At 53.1% G+C, this 25,303-nt stretch overlaps 1 protein-coding gene across 1 annotated transcript; it reads left to right on the forward strand.

Moving 5' to 3' along the window:
- Window positions 1–24,996, forward strand: SLC6A9 (solute carrier family 6 member 9). The gene is made up of 13 exons (XM_080922006.1): window positions 1–93; window positions 11,886–12,042; window positions 12,670–12,801; window positions 13,200–13,470; window positions 19,404–19,536; window positions 19,666–19,800; window positions 19,890–19,993; window positions 20,338–20,575; window positions 20,683–20,817; window positions 20,926–21,025; window positions 21,124–21,224; window positions 23,619–23,789; window positions 23,883–24,996. Exons 1-13 carry the CDS (start codon window positions 64–66, stop codon window positions 24,075–24,077), a joined length of 1,902 nt encoding a protein of 633 aa, XP_080778132.1. The 5' UTR covers window positions 1–63; the 3' UTR covers window positions 24,078–24,996.
- The last annotated feature ends 307 nt before the right edge of the window (window positions 24,997–25,303 follow it).

Genomic DNA, 25,303 nt, shown 5'->3' on the forward strand with positions numbered 1-25,303 from the left:
GCACTGAACACAAGAGTCTGCAAGTGTGGTCCAGGTCTCCAGATCCCCCAACCCACTGCCACCATGGTAGGAAAAGGTGCCAAAGGGATGTTGGTGAGTACAGGGGCCAGTCTTTAGGGAGGAAGGGGGTACTATAAACACTGCCCTGGGAGACTTCCTGCCAGCTGCTTGCCCTGACATTGGGGGGGGGGGTGCTAAGAGGTTCTACAGGCACTACCAGGGCTCCCGGGTACCAGGGATGCCCCGGGCCTGGGCAGGCAGCCCCTCACCCCGCAGGTTAGACAGTACTGGGCTCCAAGCCTGCAACTGGGCAGGTTCAGTGACAGACCCAGCAAAGGCCTATCAAGGAGCAGAGGCCATTTATCCCATCCTGGGCATAAGAGGTACTCTAGAGTGGACACAGGCTGTCCTGCTGGGAGGATAGTAAGACACTTGTGGTTGTACCATTTGTGCACTCAGTACTGGGCATGCTCAAACCCTGTCGTTTCCCAACTGGTCTGTGGCCTTCTCACTGCAGGAAGTAACAGAAACCTTCCAAGGTTTCTCAGGTAATTCCATTCCTCTACGTCCCCGCCACAGCCTTCCCTTTGCTCTTGACCTTAGAACTCAAGAGAGCGTTAAGTCCTTCCACACCGCCACCTTTTTGAGATGGAGTCTTGCTGTGCAGCTCCAGTGTCCGAGACTCTGTGGATGAGAGCTGCCTGCTTCTGCCTCCCAAAGGCCAGGAGTAAAGAGAGCTTCTGATTCTTTCTTCAGCCCCGTTCAGGACCTCATCAGTCCCTGACTCAGTCCCTCAAGGCTACTATAAAGTGAGCCTTTTCTTTCAGAATGGGTCTGAACAGATAAAGATGCACGGCCATGCTTGGCCCTGGGCCAAGTTCCTGAGGAAGAAGGGAGGCTCACTGGCGGATGGGCCCAGGTGGGATTGGATGCAGGGGCTCAAGGAAAGTTGCAGATTCTATCCCAAGTGCTAAGTTGTATGTTTTTCCCTTGGGATCCTGTTTCAAGGAGAACAGTAATTGAGGTGGAAGCCAATGACAAAAGATGGCCCCTCCCTTAGCGGCCCCCACCCCATCTGTGCCTTCTCCTGATTTCTAGATTCAGTTAAAAGCTGGTTGGCTTGAGGTCTCTAATGAGCCCTCTCCAAGTGAATTCTGTCTCTCACCGAAGATTTCTGTGATTCAAGGGCTCTGGTCTAGGGAAACGGATGGAGAGAGGTTCAAATCCTTTGTCTAGCTCTGTTCAAAGCCTTTAGACACCAGCCCTTGACCCAGCCTGCTCCAAAGTGACCCAGCCCACCCCCTGTTGGAAGTGTACCTGGGCCTGTTTGAAATCAGGGTTCTCAGGACATACACAGATGGGAAATCACCCCACCTGTACACTCAGTAGGGTGGGCCCAACCTTTTCCTCTGAGAAGTTGTTGTAGGCCCAAGTGAGGGCATGAGGCTCTGCGGCCTCCTGTCATGAGATTCTGAATCAAGTGAAACCCTCTGAACAGTCCATGTCTGAGTTCCTTTTCTCTGGCACGACCCTGGAAAGCCTAGATAGGCAGGAGAGATGGGGTTGGGGAGAGGGTGCGTAGGCAGGACAAAGAAGCATGAATCACAAGGTCCTACAATCCCTGCCCTCACTGAGCTTCTGGGACCAGGCCAGTCTGTCTGTGGGAGGGAATGCTGCCTTGGGACTCCCATTCCCAGCACTAGGATGTGCCTAAAGATAGCTAAGGCTTGCTTTCTTCAGTGCCCTCTGCCCTTTGGCTTCCACCCATTGCTGCCTTTGAGGCTCATAGCATCTGTCCCATGGGTACCCCCAGTGGATGCATTTACTCCTGCCTCCATTCAGTTCTGCTCATGACCTTGGGCTACTCTATTCTTGGGTCTGTTTGGAGCAGATGCTGCCTCCCTTTGGTGTTTGTCTCTAGGATACAGCCTCAGAGGTATACTGGGCAGCTGTCCCCTGCCAAGCCCCACTTTTCTCTCTAACCCGAGAGTTAAGTCAGTACCATGTTTTCCTAAGGCCAAGGGCATGGACTGTGGGAGTTCTTTCCCAACAGGCTGTTTCTGGGGATGCCCAGGGAAGTCGAAAGAGGATGGCAAGGGATGTGTGTGTAAGCTGATGGCCCTTAGATCTTTCTGATTCTCTGTGGATGTTTTGCTTTAATTTGTGGCCTAATGTGTAGAGTTGACAGCCAGCATCCTACTGTGGAGCCCTCTTTTCCGTCCTCCTCTGTTCCAAGTCTGAGTGTGAGGAGCTAGACCTCTCAGGTCTCTTCCGTGTCATCCTTGGTACTTCTGCCTGGCCGCTGGAGCAGGTGTCCCATGGAGGAGCAAGTCACTTCCCGGCACGTGCCCAGGTCCACATGCTTGCTTCACGTGTCCTTCCCCCCACTTTCAGCCCAGATGGTCTCTGCCAGGCCAGCTCAGCTGCCTTCCTCACGGCTCAGTGGCTCCTAGGACAGGACCGCAAGAGAACCCAGCTGGCCAGGGTGCCTTGAAGCAGGGGAGCAGCTGGGACGCTTGGGGCCTCGGGGGGTGGATGAGGCAGTCTTTGCATGTAGACTAGAGCCTCCGTACACGTGTGGGGCAGGGCTAGGTTTCCAAGGACAGGAGCTGGAGGAGGACAGCCTAAAACGGGCAACACAACCCCCCACTGCCTCACTATCTCATGCTAAATCTCCACGTCAGCCATCTTAGTCAGGTGAACCTTAGTTCTTTCCATGTCTGTAAAGACGATGGTTGCCTCTGACACTGGGAAGCTTCCCAGTTACTCTGACCCCAGGGTCCTTGGTGTCAGAGTTTCTAACTCCCAGAAGGCTCTGCAAGTGCCACAGGCTACCTGAGATTGCCCCACCCCAACCTGTTTCCTTATATTTTGGCGTGAGGATTCAGTACCTCCCATCTGCAGCATGCAGCATCTATGCAGGGCCTGGCACACAGTGGGTACTGGCTCAGCCTAGTCTTGGCATTTAGCAAGTGCTCAACTAGTACAGGCTTGGCACACAATGGGAGATCACCAAGCAGAGAGGGCTTGGCACACATTGGACACTCCCTTGGTAAAGGGCCTGACAGGGTTGGGTATAAGCCTCAGCATGTAGCCAATGCATAGCTAGTACAAACTTAGCACATGTTGGGTGTTTCCCCTTAGCACAGGGCTCACCATCCAGTGGGTATTTGTGGAGCATGGTGCTGGGTGCATGGTGGGTATTTAACCACATCTGGTTCTTTTCTAGAACAGGATTTGGCACACAAAGATTATTCATGTAGTGAAAGACCCTAAACAATAGTTCACACAACATGAGCTGACACAGAGAGCTCTCAGTATTGGACGTGGCACATAGTAGGCACTTTCTTGACAGAACTGGGGGCACACAGTGAGTGCTTTCCTAGTCCACATCTGGCACATATACATTCTTCAGGCCTTGGACCTGGCAAACAGCAGATACTCTGCTTTTGCAGGTCCTAGCACACAGTGAGTGCTTTCCTAACACAGAGACTGCACATAGTGAGTTTTATTCTCAGTACATACCTGGATCATAGTGTATTTCTTTCAACGTTATGCTTAGCACTCAGTGGGAACTCGGCTGACACAGGCTGTGGCACACAGTACCTGTTTTCGGAACATAGGGATGAACACGTGCAGAAATTCTCTTAGCTCAGAAACTGCACGTGCAGTAGGAAGTGCCCTTTCAGCCAAAACAGGCTAGGCAACAGTCTTCCATTGGTCCTGATGTGTAAAAGCTATACCTGCAAAGTGGAATATCAAGGTCCGAAGGGAAAGGGGCGTGGCTTCTAGATTTCGCTAGTCTTGGGTCCCTCCCCCTCTCATCACCACTGTAACCCATCTTCTCAGCTCTACAGCCTCATCTCCTCATACAGCTTCTGCTAGCCCTCCCCACATCCCACATGCCTTAGTCCCAGCTCAGCAGGACCTTCTCTCTGGAGCCATAGAGGACAACAAGGTCCCTAGACTCCTTGCCCCTCTGGAAGCATGCCCACTCTTATTAAGAAAAGTCAGAAGCTGGGGCTGGGGGAGTCGGCTTCCTTAAGTGAGGATGAAGCAGCTGGATTCCACTAATGAGGCCTCATTACGGCCAGAGCCCAGCTGGGCTGCTGCCTCCTGTCCCCATGGCCAGAGCCAGGGAAAGCCAGCCAGCCAGGGCTGCCTGTTCTGGGCACCCAGCCCAGTGCAGGGCAACCAAAGCCCAGAGCCCACCCTGGGTGGAAGTGGGCATTTGGGCATCATGGGTGACTGGGCCTTCCTGGAGCCAATGGCCCAGCCAGGGCCTTGGCCTTCAATCTGTGCCTACAGGAAGTCAGGGAGTGTCTAGGGGCCTTACTCCATGACACAGACCCAGTGATCAGCTGTGACGGTGGAGTCTAAAATGGTTTAGGAGACTTACTTATGCAACCCTCGCCCCCAGAAAGGGGAGAGCGGACTGTGCTAAGCTCACAGGGCTCCTGAGAGCCTGTGTTAGTAGGTATGGAGTGTTTAGGCAGAGCCTGGCTCACAGTAAGCACCTAGTGTAGGTATTATCTATTTTTTTATTATCAACACTAACTGGCTTCAGTTAGGTGTACACATTATCCTATTTTGGAGAAGCAGAAACTGAAAGCAGTCAGTTGAGCAAGCTGCCTAGGGTTGTGTGTGGTGAGAGACTGGACATCTGGGGTTTGAGCCTAGGTCTGCCTCATTTGCTCTGTTTGTTTGGTTGGTTTGGTTTTTGAGATACGGTTTCTCAGCCTTTTGATGTCCTGGAACTTGTAGACCAGGCTGACCTCGAACTCGGAGATTTACCTGGTCCTGCCTCCCCTCCTGAGTGCTGGAATCAAAGGTGTGCCTCACCACTGCATGGCTAGCCTGCCTGGTTTTTAATAAGCCTGTGCTTTTTTTTGTTGTTGTTGTTGTTAATTTTTTTTTAATCATGTGTCTGCTGGGGTCAGGAATATGTTCTTGTAAGTGCAGGAATCTGTGGAAGCCAGAAGAGGGTGTTGACTCCTGTGAGACACCTGATATGAGTGTTGGGAACCAAAGTTGGGTCCTCTCTAAGAGGAGTATATACTCTAACCACTGAGCAATCTCTCCAGTCCCAGACCCTATGCCATTTTGACGTTTTCTCCCTAAGCAGCATTCCCTCATGAGGTGATGCTTACAGACTCCCAAGAGAGCTGCACTTACACTGGAATTCATTCATGCCGCTATTTGTCAGCTATTGCCTTTGAAGTCTTAGCAATCTCCAGAGGGATGTGCACCTTCTCAGTACCAGAACATTGTGCCTACCTTCCCAAGTCTATGGCATTTGGTGTCTGGGTGCCAGCAAGGAACTGACCTCAGAGGAGAGCGATTGCATGGGCCACAGAATGGAGGCTGACACACTGAGCTCTCTTAGAACTGGCTGTGACACACAGTAGGTATTTTCTAGCACAGAACATGGCACACAGGTCAGGGGTGGACTAAACCCACTGCAGTCATGAGACATTGCTAGAATTACCCAGCCTACTCTTGAGATGCCAGGCAATGCAGCTCAAAGACCCACAGGTCCTTATTCCATACCTGCCCCCTTTGTCCGGACTTTGTAATGCCCACTGTCTTAGTCAGTGCTATCTGTCTTTACATAACGGTACAGTCACTAGGCCCCCATTACAGTCTTCTGTGAAGACACCCCGTCATCTTCGTTGGTTGTTCACCAGAGGTACAGCCATGGGACCCCCGTATCTCCTAGTCTGCATCACCCACTCACTCTAAATACTCTGTTTGCTGTGGACTGTGCCCTCCGCCTTCCTGCCCCAGCACCATCAGCAGATCCTACAGGGAACAAAGCTTCATCACTCATCTGCACCCATCAGCCCTTCTAGGAACTCACTGGTACCCAGCCTACAGGCTCAGCTTTAGAGGACAGCTCTTCGAAGGGATAAGCCATTCCACTGCCCTGTCCCATGCTCATTGTGTGTGTGTGTGTGTGTAGTTACTGAAAACAAGGGAACACTACAACAGCCCCATGCCTCACTCTCCAGCTCCGGAGCACCCTCGCTGGGCTGCATCAGGACTGGCCAGAGGGGGAGTGCCAGGGAGGGGGTAGGCTGAGCTTGGGGAGGAGATGAGGTGAAAGTAATTGACGCTGCCCAGCCCGGCAGTGGGAGAGGCAGGGGATGTGTCCTCAGTGTCGTGCTGGAGCTGGCAGAGGTGTGAATGAGCGGTGGACACACGCGTGCTGTGAGTGCTCGTCCCAGGATGGCTGCGGCTCATGGACCTGGGGCCACCTCCCCAGAACAGGTCAGTCACCTTCCAGAAGGTCAAGGCCCCCTCCCTGGTACCAGGCAGGCTTGGTGGCTAGGTTGGTGGCGGGGCAAGGGACTAAGTGGTCTGTGCCAGGAGGGGCAGGCACAGCCAGTGAGTGAGACAGACACCAGCCAAAGTGACCCAGAAAGCTGGGACTGCAAAGGGGTGCAGGAAGAGTTAGTTGTGTGGTAGGGGTGAGAGGGAGGCGAGTGGGGGTGTTAGGGCTCCCCCAGCCCAAAGACCTGCTGAGAATCTGCCCTGAGTATCAAAGCTACATTGTCCCAGCTCCCGGGGAGACGGGCCGGAGGTGCCCAGGAATTGTACTAATCAATACAGCCTCATTGTTTGTGCCACGGCAGTTACTCCTATGGGGAGAGAGGGAGTGGGGGGACAGGGAGTGTGGTGCATGGGCTCAGTGGTGAGAGCTTGGGGGAAGGGGACAGGCAGAAGTCTCTGCTGGAAGGAGAGAGACCCTTTGGAGCATTTGCCAATGTCCAGAGCAAGTGCCCGCATGGGGTGGGAGCTGTATATCCTCAGCCTTGGAAGTTGAGACTTGAGCAAAGATGGCAGACACAGTACAGCTCACAGCTGTGAGGGTGAAGGGGCTGGGAAAACTTACCATTCTCCCCTGGAGGACATCCTGACTTGACCTTCTAAAGGCAAGAGAAGGAATGTCCTCTGAGGCCCTGTGGGCTGGTTTTGGAGAAGCATTATGTAGGCTGTTCTCAAACTTCAGGGGTGCCTAGAGCCAAGGAGGCAGGGCCACTTCCCAGAGTACCATCCTGCTGCCAGCTGATGAGGCAGAGGCTGCCCACAGCTGCCTCTGCGCAGTCTTCCAGGCTGTCCAGGCAGGAAGGTGAGGGCAGAGCAGGGCCTCCCAGCACCCTCCATCACTCTCCCAAGACCTGGAGCAGAGCCTGGCATGCTTAGGGTACCTACCGGTCTTCTGTCTGCAGCCTGCAGAATTGGCAGGTCACTCTCTGTCACTCAGGTCCCTGTAATGAGCCAGTACCAGGTATATTCCTGCCCTGCCTCTCTGAGCTGCCTTATGCAGGCTCGGACTCCACAGGCACCTAGCAGGGGTCCTGGGAGGGGCTTAGCATAGTTCAGAGCATTCCTTGAAGAAGAATGCACTCAGAACTGCTGGGGATTCCTGCAGGATGGTTCAGATTTTATCACTTCTGTCCCTCTTGTCGCTCCAGACTCTGGTTGTCTCACAGCTAGGTTTCCAAGGCCAGAAATCAAATCTCTGGTTGAGTGTCTCCATCCCATTTGATGTCCTGCGGGTGAAGGATGGAAAGCTGCTATTGAGTGTGAACTGTTTGAGAGCCATTGTGTGCACCGGTGCCAGGAGGAGAGCATTTGGGAGAAGAAGAGCCTGGGGTGCCTTGGGGTGCTTTGGGGGTCTTCTGAGGCAGCACTGACTACAATAGTTTCTCTGTCCTGTCCCCACTGGGGCTCCAAGCAAGTTGCCTGTGATCTGACTTGGTTCCAAGTCAGTCTGGGATGTGAGGTCTTGCCTGCTCTCCTCCATTGAGTTTGTCTTGGACAGACTTCATCCCATGAGCAAACCCTGGGGCCAGAGAGTCCCAAACAAGAAGCCTGCTGGGTCCCAGAGGGGCCTGCCTTGCAAGGCAGCTTCAGAGTTCTTCTGTATCCACAGAGGACAGGCAGAGGGAGTTCACAATTCACAAAAATATCCACTGAATGCTGACCTAGGAGGGTGGAAGTCCCCAGCCAGAGCGGAGGCGTAGTTTGGGTTCCGGGGTTGGGCTTCTGTGTCCATAAGAGGAAGAAATGAGGGGCTCCTGCCTCATATTGGCTGGAGTTACATCAGAACTGGACCTGCTTGCTCTCCCTTGATGCTTTTCTGGGTTTTCACATAAAACCTGCTGTTGTTTTAAAGCCAGACATAGTGGCTCACACCTGTAATCTTACCATTCAGGAGACCATGGCAGGTTCACTGTGGGAGAGCTCAGTGCATTAAAAGCAGTGTATGAGTCTCATGACTTGAACTTGATCTCAGGATCCCAAAATGGAAGAGGAGAACAAATTCCTGAAGAGTTTTCCTCTTATCTCTATATGCACACGAGAGCACTTATACATCTGCGTGTGCGAGCACACACTATTAGTATTAATTAAATATTTAAAAGGTGGTGTTGTTTATTTTGTTGTAAAGAAATAGCTGGGCTGAAGGTGAGGTAGAGCCAGGAAACACTGGTAGACCCAAGGAGGCTGCCTGGGCTAAAAACCTGCCAGGCCGACAGCCATCTATACTCTGGTCCTCGAGATTGAGACACTGAGACACCTATGGTAGAAGGGACTTGCCCCAGGTTGCTAGGGAGCAGGTTCTAGACTGACATGTGGTGGGCAGGACAAGACTGGAACTCAGCCCGTCCAAGTTCTTAGGCAGCAGCCAGGCAGACAGTCTGGGTCAAACCGTGAGCACAAAGGGGTTCGTTCTTTTGTAGGCACTTCAGAGCCAAAGGAATGGTTAATATTAGTGACGAAGCAGATCAAGAAAAAGGGAGGGTCTTAAAATAGGAAAGATGACTCCAGGAGGGGAAGAAATTATACAGCATTGAAAATATAGAGCAGGGCTAACCCTGTGGTAAAGTGTTTGCTGAGCAGTCATGAGGACACACACACACACACACACACACACACACATATGCACACACACACACATACATACACACACATACACACACACATACACACACACACTGGGGTGGGGGTGAGAATGATTAAACCCTTTCCTGGATTGCTTTGCTGCGACGTGGAGGACTCTCCAGAGGAGAGTTAGACAAAGAACAGATTTGGAGTATTCAAGAAGCCCCCATAGAAATGTGGGCTTCCTCTGCCGATTGAGAACTCAGACCATCTAGCTACTTAAGATATACCTAAAATGGAGACCAGGGGCCAGTGATGCATGAGGATCCTCACATCATCGGTACCACCATGCCATTGGGATGAACCAGAGCGGGGCACCATGCTTTCAGACAGCCCTAACTTCATCAATAACTTCTTGTCAGGGCCTAGTGACAGGCCTTGGTCTAGCTCCTGCCTTGGGGCGTTGGCTCCCCTCATCGTGTGCTTGGTTGAATCAGTTAGCACACGGCTTACCGGTGTACAGGCTCAGTGGTATTTGTCTTGCCAGCTAAACTCTATAGCTTTTGAGAACTGGGGGAGCCTATGTCATGTGGCTGGGGACTTTACACGCTCTCCCCCATCCTTCCTCTGTCCCCCTTTGACAGGAAAAGAGTAGAATTTGGGGATTCAAATATGGTCCTGCTGTACTTGGCTGGAGAGGCCAGGAGTCTGCTCCTTGTGGTCCTGGATCAGAAGAGAGGCTTTGAATTTAGCTTTGGAGAAATGGGTGTGTTTTGGGGGTCTTGCCCTTTCCTCATTCTTGGACCCTCAGTTGTCCCTTTTACAGTGGGAACTACTGTCCTGTGACCCGACCCTTGGACTCCAGAGCTGCTACAGTCCTGCATTGTGCTCCTAAGTAAACAAGCCCAGGACAGAATAAAAGTGTTATTGTAGGGCCAACAGATAGGAGCCCTATGTGGCTGATATTTGTTTGGGTGCAGATGAACCACCCAAGCAGGCCCCATACCCTTCAAATTATGGTCCCTGGCCCTGTGGTATAAATGCACCTGCCCCAGGATCCCTAGAGATGGGGATGTAGGATTCTATAGGAGTGTGCCACAAAAGGCATAGCGAAGCTGATGCTACCACCTTCCAGCGCACAGTGTGCCTCTGTGTCCCTTCACCAGCAAGCCTTGCCTGGACCTCCCCCTGCGTTCTTTTTGGTCTCATGTACTTTGGGGTTTTGAGGAATTCCATTTTGTGATCATGCTAAAGGTGCATATAGGATGATGTGTGCTTTTTGTTTGGTTTGGTTTTTCAAGACAGGGTTTCTGTGTGTGTGATAGCATTGACGGCCCTAAAACTTGCTTTGTAGATCAGGCTGGCCTCAGACTGTGCCCGCTCTGCCTCCCAAGTGCTGGGATTAAAGGTGTGCATCACCGAATTTGGCGATGTATACTCTTAGTTCATTAAAGTCTCCTAGCGCTGTATTGTTTCCAACTGAGTTGCCATTGCCTGGCAGGCACATAGTAGGGGATTTGTGAATCTTGCTATTTGGTGAATGAATGAATGAGCGAGTTAATGAATGCAGATGCCATTAGCTTGACAGTTTGCTCTGGGAATGAGTCCCCCTCCCTAATTCCTGGTTCTGTGCCCTACAGCCTCCTTTGAGGAACTGAAGGGCTACATGTTCTGAGCCGAACTGGATACTCGGGACAGTCCTCCCCGCCAATGGTGCTCCTCAACCCCGCATAGGTGCTCTCCAGCTCTGCATTCCTTATAGGCCTTTTCAAAAGGCACCGGGGCCCCAGTGAAGCCATTCGGTGTTGTCTGCCATTATTAGGGTCTGAGAGTGTGTCAGAGCCACGGGCCACCTTTCTAGTCCTTGGTGATGTCACTTTCACGTGACTGGGTCACGCTGGCCTCTTGGCCATGCTGCTCCAGCCTTGATCCAAATGTCTTTTAGAGGATCTCCTGTCCTTTCTCCTCGGGGTCATAGCTCATCTCTGGGAAGCTGATGGTGTACAACAAGTACTTTGCATGTCCCTAACTGGTGACTCCCAGGTCCTTTATACTTCCTAATGATACTCTCGGGCCCCTCGAGTCTGGCTTATGGTGGTTGATTCCCGCTCATAATGGAAGAGGATGGGAGTGGCTTAGAGAAGACACACACACTACAGGGCTTTTAGAGGTAGTTCTACATCTGAAGAAGAGGCTCCTTCTGGAGTGTCCTCAGTGGGTCCTGGGCACATTAACCCAGGACTTTGCTTGCACAGGCAGAGTACCTATCAGGGATTCATCTGCAGGCCACCCTCCCATTCAGTGACACCCTTTCCTGGAACCACCACTGTTTCCTCTAGCAGAACCTGTCCTCAAAGTCTGGCACGGTGCCCACAACTCTGGTCTCCTCTCCTAACTCATAGCCCAGCATCCCCTGCTATGGCTCAGTATCCACAGGTCTGGCCTAGCCCTGCTGCGTCACCCCCTTGTCTACCCAGGCCCACCATGTGCCCCCAGGAAGAAGTCCTTCACTAGGGATCAGTCTAGCCACTGACTACCCGTGGGCAGCGTGCTTAGCCTGGTGATGTGGTAGGCGGCCGGTGGGGGATAGCTGTCCGGACACAGGCCCCTTTGTGTCCAGCTTGACTTGGCTGCTTGGTATGAGGCTCAGCTGCTCTTAAGTCCTTAGCCTGAGAGGAATGGTAAGGGTTTAGAGGGGTTAGAGGGCCCTTGGCTCAGGCTCCCTCCCCAGTGCCCCCTTTCCTGCTGTTACCAGTTCCTCAGGTGGGCTGGTACACCTGGCATAGAGCGCTGAGGGCTGGGCACCATTTGGCAGCTGTGCCTCTCTCCTCTCTTCTGCCAGGCCAGCCCTCAACTCCTGCCAGCAGAGAGCAAGCCCTAGGGTATGTGGTGGGCAAGATGGAGGTCCAAAGAAAAACCATTGGGAGAGACTCAGAGGGTCAGACATGGGGCACATATACCTTTAACTGATGGTAGCTTCCTTCCTGTCCCCACAGAATGGTGCTGTGCCCAGCGAGGCCACCAAGAAGGACCAGAACCTCACACGGGGCAACTGGGGCAACCAGATCGAGTTTGTACTGACGAGCGTGGGCTATGCCGTGGGCCTGGGCAATGTCTGGCGTTTCCCATACCTCTGCTATCGCAACGGGGGAGGTACCCAGTGGGCACAGGGCAGGGACCACCCACCAGGGCTTGGGCCACCATCCCCCCAGAACAGACACCACTCCAAGGAAGAAGCTGGCCTCTGGCCCTGGTGTTCACCCCATCCCTTAAGCAGCTTTTGCCTAAGGTGTAGCCCACCCTCAGATCCTGGCAGCCTTTTCTCTCTGAGCCTGATCTGCTAGCCTGCTCCTTGAAAGCTGGAAGTACAGAAAACCACTTGAATTTCCTGGGTTCCCTGTCATAGCATCCCATATTCCAACAGGCTCCCCCAGATAGTACAGAGATATTTAAGGATCCCAGTGGTGTGTGTGTGTGTGTGTGTGTGTGTGTGTGTGTGTGTGTGTGTGTGTGTATAAAGTCAATTGGTTAAAGTATCAAATCCTACCCCAACATGGCAGTTTCTGGGACCGGATTTTTCTGTAGAGCAGACTTCCTGGGAGCCTCTGTTCAGTTCAAAGACAAGGCAGGGAGTGTGTGTGAGCCCCTGACTGCTGCTCAGTGCTGGCACACTCCTGTCCCAGTACTAGTGAAGCACAAGGGTTTTACTGGGTTTGGAGAAGGGGATCCAGGCAGGGATACCTCAAACCCTCCCTAAGCCTGACCTCTCCTACACGCCAGGCGCCTTCATGTTCCCCTACTTCATCATGCTGATCTTCTGCGGAATCCCTCTCTTCTTCATGGAGCTGTCCTTCGGCCAGTTTGCAAGCCAGGGCTGCCTGGGGGTCTGGAGGATCAGCCCCATGTTCAAAGGTGAGGTTCTGGTGGGGCATGTGCGCACATACATATGTGCATGGGCTCATACAGATGCGCACGCGTGCATACACGCACATGGACGCCGGCTTGTCCATCTGTACAAACATCTGAGTCCCCTGTGGAGACTCAGTGCTGAGCCCGAGCTCAGCATCAATGGCCAAGGCCGTGAACGCATGCTGGCTGGAGCACATTCATGTTTACTCGGCCCCATCTTTGCCGCCTGCCGCGTATATACACAAAACTCCTTCCCTCCCCTAACTTCTCAGGGCCTGAACCTTCCCACCTCTACTTCTTGATCCACAACTTCCCCTCTAGCCTTTAGAAACTGTTAACCTTTAGCTAGGTAAGGGAGGCTGGCTCCTCCCTCGGTGGTGCTGACTGTGCTTTTCCGGCAGGTGTGGGCTACGGTATGATGGTGGTGTCCACGTACATCGGCATCTACTACAACGTGGTCATCTGCATTGCCTTCTACTACTTCTTCTCATCCATGACGCACGTGCTGCCCTGGGCATACTGCAATAACCCCTGGAACACACCCGACTGTGCCGGCGTCCTGGATGCTTCCAACCTCACCAATGGCTCCCGGCCCTCTGCCCTGTCTGGCAACCTGTCTCACCTGTTCAACTACACCTTGCAGAGGACCAGCCCCAGCGAGGAGTACTGGAGGTAAGGGCACCAGGTGGCAGCCCTTAGACCTCCTCTCTCCATCCGGCAGACATGTCTTCATCATCTGCGTGTAGTGTCTGCTGCTCAGGGGGCGGAGGTGGGTTGAAATGGCAGACGTTCAGAGGGCCATGAAAGACTTGACGGCGAACTGGGAGTCCTTACGGAGTACCGGTAGACGAGATCCTAGGTCTCCAGGGGCCAGCCAGGGCAAGGTGGAAGCAATGTTTTGGAGAGTGGCGTGAGGGGGAGGGTCCCAGAGGACCAGAGGTCATTCTCCAAGCTTCGAGGAGCCTATTCCATTTAGATGCATGTGGATGGATGGATCCTGGGGACTTTGAGGTTGGCCTTGAAGGGGCACCGTGTTCACCGAGAACTAACAAGAATTAAGCTCCCTCTTTGTACTGTGGAACGAAAGGAGCCATGGACATTCACTAGGCCAGGGATGCCAGGATAGCCAGACCTGTTCTGTTCAGAGGTGACAAAGAGACTGGTGTCTCTGGGCCCTCTGAAGGGAGGCAGCTACTGGAGGTGTCTGTCTGGATCCTCTTACCCCACCTGGCAGATGGAAGTCACAGTGAGATAGTCTTCCTACTTACTGGAGAGTCCTGGGGCAAAGGACCCTTGGATGTGGGAGGTAGGCCTCATCTATCTATTCTGCAGGGGTGGCATCTGCTCTAAAGGCTCTCTGTACATTCACGGCTGGTGTAAAATGGTGCCAAGCCACTGTCCCAAGAAAGCACAGTCTGTGGGGAAACAGTTCAGTATATGGCACAGAAGTGTGGACGGGACATTGAGAAGGTGATGGTGACTTCTGAGAGAGGGGGGACAAGGGGAGCTGATGATAGCTGCCCAGAAATGGGAGAGAGAAGTTAGGGGGAATTAGGAGGAATTCATGAGTAAGTGGGCAGAGGCCACTAGGAAGCAAACTGAAGCCGAGATTCCGAACAAATGGTACACTGAGTAAAGAGAGAAGGAGGGCGTCCATCACATGGTGCCAGCTTCTACGGCAGCCTGAAGGCTTGAAGCTTTCTCTGCTGTGTGATGGAGGCCAAAGGTCAGGTGCACATGGCCCTGGGCACACTGAAGTTGTAGCAGGTCCTCTAAGTCCAGTCCTGAAAGAGCAAATCCTGCACGGCTGTGGGGAGGGCGACTCCCAGAGAGGAGATGGGGAAGAGAGCGAGACAGAACTCACACCCAGTCAGAGGAACTGTTCACGGGGTGTGATGCGTACTGGGCAGCTTGACCTGGCCGGAAGGGCAGAAGGTGAACGTCTTTGTACCTCCCAAAAGCACAAACCCTGCATACCGATCTTAGCCCAGGCAGATGCTAGTGTTGCCTGTCTCAGGGGCAAAGCTCCTGAGACTTCAGCCAGTGGAAATCAGTGGGGAATAGCTCTCAGAGAATCTGCCTAGGGAGGCATACTGAGGGGACAGCTGGGCCCTTCTCCACACCTGGGGCTGTGCCAGGCCTGCCTAACTAGCTCAGTTCCTACCCCCAGTAGCTCCCTGCTGCCACCTCCTGGAGGGCCTGGAAAGGCACCCCACACATGCTGGTGATTGAACACTGCCCCACACCCACATTTGTGCCAGTGCCTTATTCCTCAGCCCTATCTAAGCCATCTTTTTACATTTTCGTCTTGAGGCTGGTCTTGAACTTGTGATCCTCCTGCCCAAGCTCTAGGGTAGCTGGGATTGTAGGCCTGCATCAACAGGTCCGGCTGAGAAATGGTTCTTAAGAGAGCAACATGGTTGGAAGGAGCCAGTGGGCAGAAGATTGGCTAGCCTGTCTGCAGCTCTGTGTTGGATTCCCTAGCACCAGAGGAGAGTAGAGCTGTCTAGACATCAGTGACTAGAGGAGGAAGGGGAACTGATCACCTGCCTACGAGGTGACATTGTGTTATCTCAGTAAGCCTTATTAGCTCTGTTTTCAGATTTGTAGACTGAGATTTGAGGTTAAGAAACCAAACAGTTCAGGAGGTGGCCGGGCTGTGTGCACCAGGCTCACCCCGGCTCTGCTTGGTTGTCCGGTCCCAGACCAGTGGTGCTCTCTGCCAGTGTTCCTACTTCCAGTGGTGCTCTCCGCCAGTGTTCCTACTTCCAGTGGTGCTCTCCGCCAGTGTTCTACTTCCAGGTGTTCCTTTGAAAAGTAGCAGGGATGTAGTTAGCAGTTTATGAATAAAGGCAGCAGGCTACAAGAAAGAGGACGTCTGGGGTGCGGCTCTGTGCTAGGGCTTGCCTAGTGTTTGAGGGTCTGGGTTTGATCTCTAGCACCTAAACAAAAATAGACAGACAGACAGACAGACAGACAGACAGGGTCTCTAAAGCAAGAGAATCCGGGAGGTCGGGTTCCCAGCCACTCGCCCTGCTCCCCCTTCTTGCTCCCTCCCCAGACTTGTTTTACATTCTTCTGTGCTGGTCTGAGTGCTGCTTCCAAACTCTAAACTCATGACCAGCCTCTCGGTTCCACAGCCTCCGTGGCAGCCAGCACCTGACACAGTGGACTCTGATCCCAGCCCCACCCTCACCCACCCTGGTGTTCATGCCAACTTCATAGTCATGCTGACATCTCTCAAGTCCTGGGTCTTCCACTGTCTATTCATGGGAGACTTCCGAATCTCCCCAAGTCTTGGGTGTTCACCCCTCAGATTTGGATGGCTATAATTCTTCCCTCATTGCTGCAGAGGTGAAACGTGCTAACATGGCAGAGAAAAACAGAGATCAGCAGCAAGAGCTCAAGGGGTCAGATCTATGAGAAGCCGGAAGAGGGGGTCTCTCTCCTCAGGCCAGTTACTCACGGAAGCAAGATCTCTATATATTTCTATTTATCTGGAGTTTAGGGGGTTTTGTTTGTTTGTTTTTGTTTTGTTTTGGACGTAGGTCTTGTATAGCCCTGGTTGGTCTAAACTCCCTGTGTAGAACCAGGCTAGCTTTGAACTCAGAGATTCCCTTGCCTCTCTGCCTCCTAAATGCTGAGATTAAAGGCCCACATGTCACATCTATTCCCCCCCCCCTTTTTGAGCTGGAATCTTACATGTATCTGGAGAAATGTCAAGCAGGAAAAGAGATGATTGTGGTGGGGTGCCTGTAATCTCAGCTACTGGGAGGCTGAGACAGGAGGTCCATAAATTTAAAGCCAGCCTGGGCTACCTAGTAGACCTAGTGTTATTTTTAAAAGGGGGGGTAGGGGGAAGGCAGATTAATTCTTGAGAGAGCATGCATCAAGAGCCAACTTATAAATAAGTCACGTTCCAAGTGCCCTGAGGTTAATTGTTTGATCTCAAAAGCACATGGTCCAAAGAAAAACAAGAACTAAATGTGGTACAACCTAAAATAAAGCTAGAATTCATTCCTTGGTTCCCAGGCTGACCATCTAAGCTCTGCGGTCCCAGTACAGTAATGCTGTGCTTATGCAACAGAAATGACATCACATACTGCCATTTTAGCGTGTGCTATTAGGCAGTTTTTTTTTTTTTTTTTTTTTAAATCCTTTAAGCGAAAAAGGTTTTCTTGACTTGAGTGTTGGCACGTGGGAAACGTGATTCAGTAGAAGCAGAGGGAGCCTGTGGTCATTCTGAAGGTCTCACCTCCCTAGCACTGTGTCTAACATAGGAATACCCAGGCAGGCCTGGCCTAGGCTGCCAGGAGCCTCAGTCCACTGCCTTCAGCTATGAGTGTACTTGCCCAATAGAATTGTTTTCTGTGTGTGCTAAGAATGGGGGAAGGTGGGAAAACAAGGCCAACAAGACCTTATGGCCCCTGGATTTCACCCTTCTGTCTGCTGAGTAAGGAGAGGGTCCTGACAGTTGGGAGAATTGGGCAGAGGGGGGAGGAGCCAGACAGCACCCTCTACAGCCATGCTGTTAAGGGTGGGCTGGGAGGAAGTGGGTGGTCAGGCAGGCAGGTCAAGCAAACACCAAGTTCCAGCTCTGACATCCTTCCATGAAGATCCAGAGTCAGCCATTCCAAGTCGTTAAACACAGCATGGGTTTTGAGAGCTGATGTGGGCATAGCTGGGGTCAGGGGACAGCTTCCAAATGAGACCTAACTGATAGGAAAGAAAGGAGCCTATTTTATCTAGTTATCCCCGTGTCTCAGGCTGAGTTGCGATCCTGTTTGCAAATGAAGAAACTGAGGCTGGAGAGAGTCGTCCTCACCTCCTCCTCACCTCTAGCCTCAAGTGTTCTTGGGTCTCCCTCCTTTCTGCCTCCCAACCCATTTGTCACAGTGTCCACTCACTCAAGATCAAACACTGACTCTCTGTCAGTGGCAGGCACTGGGGATGTACATCCAGGAACAAAGTCAGCAAAACCTAAGATCGTAGAGGGCAGCAGACAAAAGCCATAAAAAGGGCAGCAGTCGTAGTTCAGTTGGTAGAATGCCTTCCTTGCATGCATGCATGAAGCCCTTGGTTTGATCCTCAGCACCCCATAAAATCTGGCAACCTGGTACATACCTGTAACCTCAGCATTCAAGCAGAAGAAGTGGTAAGATCCTAAATTCAAAGTCATCCTCAACTACACAGTTCAAGATCAGCCTGGGTGGCAGGAGCCCTTTGTCCCACAGAAAGCAAACAAACCATCAGTAGCAAAACATACAAAATGAAAAGGCTGTGTCTGCTGTTGAGGAACACAGAGAAGGGGAAGCGTGCTGCGCTGGGCTGAAAGCTGCGTTTTATGCTGTAGTGAAGAAATGGCCGTCTGAGTGAAGACTGGAGGAAGTGGGGGTCACACAGACAAGGCCAGCTCTGTCCTAATCAGAGATATAGTGTAAAACACTGCCTATTGTACACACGTGGAAAAAAAAATCTCAAGGTGGCCCAAGGCCTTACGTGCACATAGCTCTCTGGGGCGGGGGCAGGGGAGCTACTTCAGAGATAGTAGCGTGTACAAAGGCCCTGGGGCGTGCTGACATGTTTGAGTCATTTCAGGTGAAACTGAGCAAAGGAGAGGAGGATGAGCTCAGAGAGATGGCAGGTCTGGGGACACTGGATCCTATAGGGCCTGTAGCCAGTGTAAGGGTTCTGAGAGCCACAGCAAGACTTGGAGCTGTAGAGAGGCATGACTGTCCCAGAGCCAGCAAACAAAAGCCTCAAAGCTCTCCCATTGCCCTCAGGAGGAAACTGAAAAATTCTTCATCCTCCCTTTCACAACCTCTAGACCAAGGCCCCTTCCTGCCCGCTGCCCTTTGTCTTGGCTATCTTCTCTTCTGCTTGGGCTAACCAGCGTGCCCAGGCTGGTCCTGCTAACTCCTGGCCCCCTGCCCCCCGACGTTCTGCCTACCATCCCTTCACACCCACATGCTCACACTGTAATCCCAGCCTCATCTCTTCAGGGAAGTCTTTCATCCTGGCTCTCCCTCCTGTGTCCCTCCCCCACAGCAGTCCAACTTGCTCTCTTCCACAAGGGCAGGAAGAAGCCTCCTGTCGGGTGCCATTGTAGGGCCTGGCATGCTAAGTATGTGATGGACTGAAAAAGCACATCCTGCCTAGCGTAGGGAGCCAGGTGGAGCCACGCCCACATGGGGAGGAGTTAGAATGACATCAACTCTGGTGCCCACTCAGCTGACTGTCAGAGCTGGAGCAGACTGTTAGGGTATACCTCTCTCTACAGGCTTCCTGGAGGACATGCTTTCCATAGGATGAGTGGGCACTCCTACTGTGCAGTGTATGAGAAAGGGCCTGGGCTGGACCCAAGCAGAGACTGGCAATCATCCCACCCCAGGAGAGAAGACTAGCTCAAACTTGACTTAATCTCTCAGAGCCCTTGAGGGTCCCAGGACAGAGTCCAGGGCAGAGGGCTGGGGTCCTCAAAGCAGCTTCCATTCTCCCAGAAGCCTGCTGCAGGTGGGATCTTGCAACATGGGGCACAGATCATGAGAATTGGTTGCTGGACAGCAGAGGCTGGCCCTCAGTGACAGTCACCTCCCCATCCCCAGGCTTTATGTGCTGAAGCTGTCAGATGACATTGGAAACTTTGGGGAAGTGCGGCTTCCCCTCCTAGGCTGCCTCGGCGTCTCCTGGGTGGTTGTCTTCCTCTGCCTCATCCGAGGAGTCAAGTCTTCAGGGAAAGCAAGTACCCTCCCCAGGCAGGGTTTGTTCCCACCCTGCCTCTCCTGTCTGGGTTGCTGGGGCTAGGGAGGTAGTTCGGGAGGGTCGGAAAGGGCTCTAGGGGAATCCATGGAGCCTGTCTTGTCCCAGGTGGTGTACTTCACAGCCACATTTCCCTATGTGGTGCTGACCATTCTGTTTGTTCGTGGAGTGACCCTGGAAGGAGCCTTCACGGGTATCATGTACTACCTGACCCCACAGTGGGACAAGATCCTGGAGGCCAAGGTGGGATATGGAGGGTTGACCCCCAAAGGGACCAGGGCGGGTGCGTCCAGCACCTGCCTGTAGTGGCTCACTGACCATCCTCTCTGCAGGTGTGGGGGGACGCAGCCTCTCAGATCTTCTATTCCCTGGGCTGTGCATGGGGTGGCCTCATCACCATGGCGTCCTACAACAAATTTCACAACAACTGCTACCGGTGAGCGAGCGCCCCCTGCTGGCCTGGAAGCTTGCCTCTTTTCCCATCCTCTTTACAGCCTGACTCTAGGGCCACTGGGCTCCGGTGCAGCTGGCTGCTTCCCGTGACCTCCTGCACTCGTGACCTTGAAGCCTTGATCTTGTATCTCAAGTGTAAAGAGAGCAAAGCACTGGCTAGAGAAGGGGATGAGTGGATGAGGGGTCAGGAACACTGGACTCACTTTAAAAGACCCAGCACAGAGAGAAAAGGGACACCTTTCTAGAATATCTAATCCCCATGTCTTCTCTTGGCCTAGGCAAGGGAAGCAAGCAGCGTCTCCTAAACTCCCGTTTCCTCTCCCTCAGGGACAGCGTCATCATCAGCATCACCAACTGTGCTACCAGCGTCTACGCTGGCTTCGTCATCTTCTCTATCCTAGGCTTCATGGCCAATCACCTGGGTGTGGATGTGTCTCGGGTGGCAGACCACGGGCCCGGGCTAGCTTTTGTAGCTTACCCAGAGGCTCTCACGCTGCTTCCCATCTCCCCACTCTGGTCCTTACTGTTTTTCTTCATGCTCATCTTGCTGGGGCTGGGTACTCAGGTATGACGTCGTGCATGCATGCATGTCTGGGAGGGTGGGGGCTGGCAGCCTGGGCAGGAGAAACTGGGACAAGGAGCAGGCCCTTATTCTGATAGCTGTGGCTGTAGTTCTGCCTCCTAGAGACCCTCGTCACTGCCATTGTGGATGAGGTGGGGAATGAGTGGATTCTGCAGAAAAAGACCTACGTGACCTTGGGCGTGGCTGTGGCTGGCTTCTTGCTGGGCATCCCCCTTACCAGCCAGGTAAGAATGGAGATGCGGGGATGAGGCAAGGCTGCACTTGCTAGGCCCTTGGGAGTGGTGAGCGGCCTGGTCTGCGGTACCCTGGCTCACCTGCACACTGGCCCGCAGGCAGGCATCTACTGGCTGCTGCTGATGGACAACTATGCAGCCAGCTTCTCCTTGGTTGTCATCTCTTGCATCATGTGTGTATCCATCATGTACATCTATGGTGAGTGCTACCCTCCCATGGTCTCAGGCTGGCCCGCTCTGTCCTCCTGAGCTGCTGACTGTACCCCCTACCCTCTCCACCCATCCCTGTCTCTCCAGGGCACCGAAACTACTTCCAGGACATCCAGATGATGCTGGGATTTCCACCGCCTCTCTTCTTCCAGATCTGTTGGCGCTTCGTCTCTCCGGCTATCATCTTTGTAAGTTCCTCAGGGACCCTCCCAGGTAGCTCTGGCTTTGGGTATCTAAGAGGCCTGGATAGTCAGACGTGTGTACACTCAGAGGTGCCAAGTCCTGGCCTTGGGTTAGGGAGCGGGTATTGAGCCCTTTGACGGAAGCAATAACATATGCTCAGAGCTGCAATGTCAGGGGCACAGCCTCACTCCCTGGCATTACTGCCCAGCTGCCACCTCCACGGGGCCTCAGGAGTCACTGATATCAGTGTGGCTTTTGTCTACCTTACTGTTCTTACCTAAGCCCCTTGGAGGCTGCCCCTAAGCAGGGAGACACATAGGAACGTGGTAGTGTTCCTTGGCAGTCCCAGGACCTGAGGGTGCAGGGCTAGGAGTCAGGTCAGCTCTGTGATAGGGGCCACTTCCTAAGTCCCCAAAGGCTGGGAATGGCTTTGGAGGGAGCACCCCCATTTTTTCAAATGCCAAGCACCAGGGGAACCTATCGGAACACTGCACTGATGTTAGGACTCCCTGCAAGGCAAGGAGCCTGGTCCTTCCTCCACCCTGTTCACGTGTGCTTTTCTGCATTACTACCGTTCTCCTCACTCTAAGGTACGAGGATGTTAAATACGCCCACCACACACACTTAATAACGGGCCAGTGCCACAGGAAACTTTGCTGGAAAGGGAACAGCCTGTGGGAAAACATTAATTTTGCTGCTTCTGTTTGAAGTGGGGATGGTTAATGGCATAATAGTCACTATATGAGGTCAGTGTCCCCTCAGTCACTAAATGAGAAGAGGGGTCGGGGGCTGGCTCAGTGGCACGGCAGTGTCCAGAGCTACCTGTGTCTTGCTCAGTTCCTCAGAAGGTCCCTGGAGGACCGAGGCCTCTACCACATGGGGTGTGGGATGTTCCTGGACCTAGCACAGACAAGAGTTCTGGCCACAGGCCCAGCATTGACACAGGAGGAACGGAAGTCTCCTTTCAAGGCTGAGAGGCTGGAACCACTGCCCAGCACCATGCCTCTTGGGGGTGTGGCATTGGCCCGGAACCAGGACACTCTCTCCTGAGGGCTGGGAAGCTGTGCTCTAGTACCTGGGGTTACCCACCAAGGGCCTTGGCCTGGGTCCTGTGGATCTCTAGGCAGAGAGATTGAGTGAAGCATGCAGTGCCCCGAAAGCTGAGCTGGAGGTACCTTAAGGTGAGGAATTCAGGCTGTGCAGACATATTTCTCTATGGGGCTTTATGTGCCTGTGAAAGCTGTTCTTGACACAACCGTCCTTTCGTAACTCCAGTGAAGGGATTCACCCTCACACTTCAGACTTTGTTAAGCCAGGTATGGTGGCACTCATATGTAACCACAGCACTGGGGAGTCAAGAGGCAAGCCAGTATCTGAATTTGAGGCCAGCCTGGCCTACATAGGGAGTTTTAGGTTAGCTAGGGTGATGCAAATGAGACCCTGTCTCTCTCAAAAATAAACATGTTCATGCCATGTATGATGCCCTATGTTCAATGTGGGTTAGATCAGAACAACTTAAGCTCCAAGCTGCCCCTAAGGCTGAGAGGCCTGTTGAGTCCTTCCACAGGCCCTCTGGGTGTGGCTTGTGAGCCCCCTGGCCAAGTCTCCTGTTCTTAGATCCTTAGCTTGCCTCATTCACCTCTTTCCAATGAGTCTACTACTAGACACTCAGCATTTGTAGCCTCTGAGTGCTCTCCAGGTGACTGTCACTTGTTACCTCAGCCACAGTGAGGCAGGACCTTATCTGGCTTGCTCCTCAATCCCCTTCCCAGCCCGAGCATCTCCTGGTACGAATCAGCTCAAATAGATAAATGAGATTGTGCAATGCACCTCAGACCCAGAGTCAGTGCAATAATCTCAGGTGCTCAGACTGCTCAAAATAAGCTCTGAGGAAAACATTTTTGTGATGCCATGGAGAGGCCTTTTAGGAGGTAGTTACTGGCTCAGAGCCTGACAGGAATACTGTCGGTGGATCTGCAGAATGAACAGAGAAAGCAAGAAGTTCTGGATGTGGTGAAAACCTAAGGCAGGAAGATGTAGCCGGCAAGATAACAGGTCATCAGGCAGACCGGAGGCCTAAGGCTAGGAAATTTTCCTTATCTCTCTAGGCTGTAGAGGGCTGAGAGAGAACGGCTGCTTTCCAAAATGGCAGCCGCTTGCTTGTTCTTTGCCAGTTGAGGACTGGCAAAAGCATACCTCTTTCCGTTTACTGTGCCTCTATGCCCAGCCCGTCCCTGGGTTCCTACTTCTTTTACGTAGGTGTTAACAGTTGCCTGTGCCCAAGCAAACACCTTTGCTGGTCTGGGAGTCTGGAGAGGAAGGGTTGCTGCAAGGAGGGCAAGCCTGGGGTCCAGGAGGGGATCTGCTCAGCCTCACAGCATCCTCTCTACCCTCTACAGTTCATTCTCATCTTCACGGTGATCCAGTACCGGCCAATCACCTACAACCACTACCAGTACCCAGGCTGGGCTGTGGCCATCGGCTTCCTCATGGCTTTGTCGTCTGTCATCTGCATCCCGCTGTACGCGCTGTTCCAGCTCTGCCGCACAGACGGCGACACACTTCTTCAGGTGAGGAGTAAAGGGCTGGGCAGGTGAAGTGGAAGCACTTGGAGCCTAAGGGTTCTCTTCTGACACACTTTTCACTGCGCCCCCTGCCTGCAGCGTTTGAAAAATGCCACAAAGCCGAGCCGAGACTGGGGCCCTGCCCTCTTGGAGCACCGGACTGGGCGCTATGCCCCCACTACAACCCCCTCTCCTGAAGATGGGTTTGAGGTCCAGCCACTGCACCCGGACAAGGCCCAGATCCCCATCGTGGGCAGTAACGGCTCCAGCCGCCTCCAGGACTCCCGGATATGAGCTCAGTTGTTGCAAGGGGAGAAACCCCACCCAACCCTTGCTCCCACCACAGAGACTGGGGAGGCAGTGGACTGGTGTGACTGCCTGCCCCATCATGACCTGGCCAGGATGGCTGCTGTCACCTTGGCCACCACTGCTCATGTCCCTAGTGTTTACACATCCTTTGGATGCCAAGACAGCAGCTGAGGTTGGGAGAGTGATGAGGGGATAGTGTGGGGGTGGGGCGGCAGTGTCCAAAGCACTTTGGAGGAGGTCTCAGGCCAGGTTCCCAGTGGCCTGCCAGGCTTCCTATGGTCTCTGGTACCCTCATGCTCCGCCCTGAGCTGTTTCACTATGGGATAAGAGGTTCTGCTTTCACATCCCACCTGTTCCTCTCCAGCCTCATGACCAGTGTTCCTGACCCCAGAACAGACCCTAGCCTCTGCCCAGGCAAATCTGTATCTTCCTACTTCAGACAAGGTGAGGGCCCCGGGGCTGTACAGTGTTACTTGTTGGACTGCACCACTCAGCCCTGTTTGTGTAATTATTTTTTTAAAAATTGTATTACCTGTGGTTGCCACCCCTGCCCCAGCCTTGGGTCCAGTCTGTCTTCCAGGCCTGCCTGCACCTCACTTGGCTGCTCCAGGGTCTCTGTCCTTTGTTCCAACCCTGGTTGTCAGGCCCAGCCAGTAAAGGCCACGACCCAGCAGCCTGCCCAAAGCACTTGTTTATGGAGGGAAAGAGGACCCTGCACGGCATTCCCTTGCCCACCCTCCATCAGGCTGAAGGCCCAGTCTTCCCAGACGTGCTAACCCCATTTGATGTGCCAAATGGCCCCCGTCCACTTGCCCGTCCCCCCTCTGCAGTCAGAGCACCTTCTCCCAAGACCTACAGTCCGTTTGTCCGTCCTCTGTGCCCTCTGCAGTGACAGCCCTGGCCAAGCCACTTCTAATCCTCTGTAGCAATAACGGTGTGCCGCCCGCCGCTGCCCAGTGTGCAGCACTAGGGTTTTAAAGTCTGTAGGTTTTAATGAAATTTCTATTCCTGTCTCTGAGCTGCTGATGTGCTTTGTCTGGGTCCCTAGGGGACAAAAGTCAAGCTGGGATGGGACCTCTGTCCTCCAAGCCTCTGCGGAGGCTTGTGTGGAGGAGAAGGGGGCCAAAGGCTTTGATGGTTAGAACAGGTGTCCTGCCACTCCTTTCTAGATAGCAGTGACCAGACAAGGGGTGGGGCTGGGACCAGACCAA

This window comes from Micromys minutus, assembly GCF_963924665.1.
Source record: "Micromys minutus genome assembly, chromosome: 9".
NCBI lineage: Eukaryota > Metazoa > Chordata > Mammalia > Rodentia > Muridae > Micromys > Micromys minutus.

Excerpts from the sequence above, each read along its gene's own strand:
- SLC6A9 (XM_080922006.1), top strand. The coding sequence starts at position 64 with ATGGTAGGAAAAGGTGCCAAAGGGATGTTG. Across the intron at positions 19,801-19,889 it reads ACAAGATCCTGGAGGCCAAG|GTGTGGGGGGACGCAGCCTC; the intron begins GTGGGATATGGA and ends TCCTCTCTGCAG. Across the intron at positions 21,225-23,618 it reads TCTCTCCGGCTATCATCTTT|TTCATTCTCATCTTCACGGT; the intron begins GTAAGTTCCTCA and ends TACCCTCTACAG.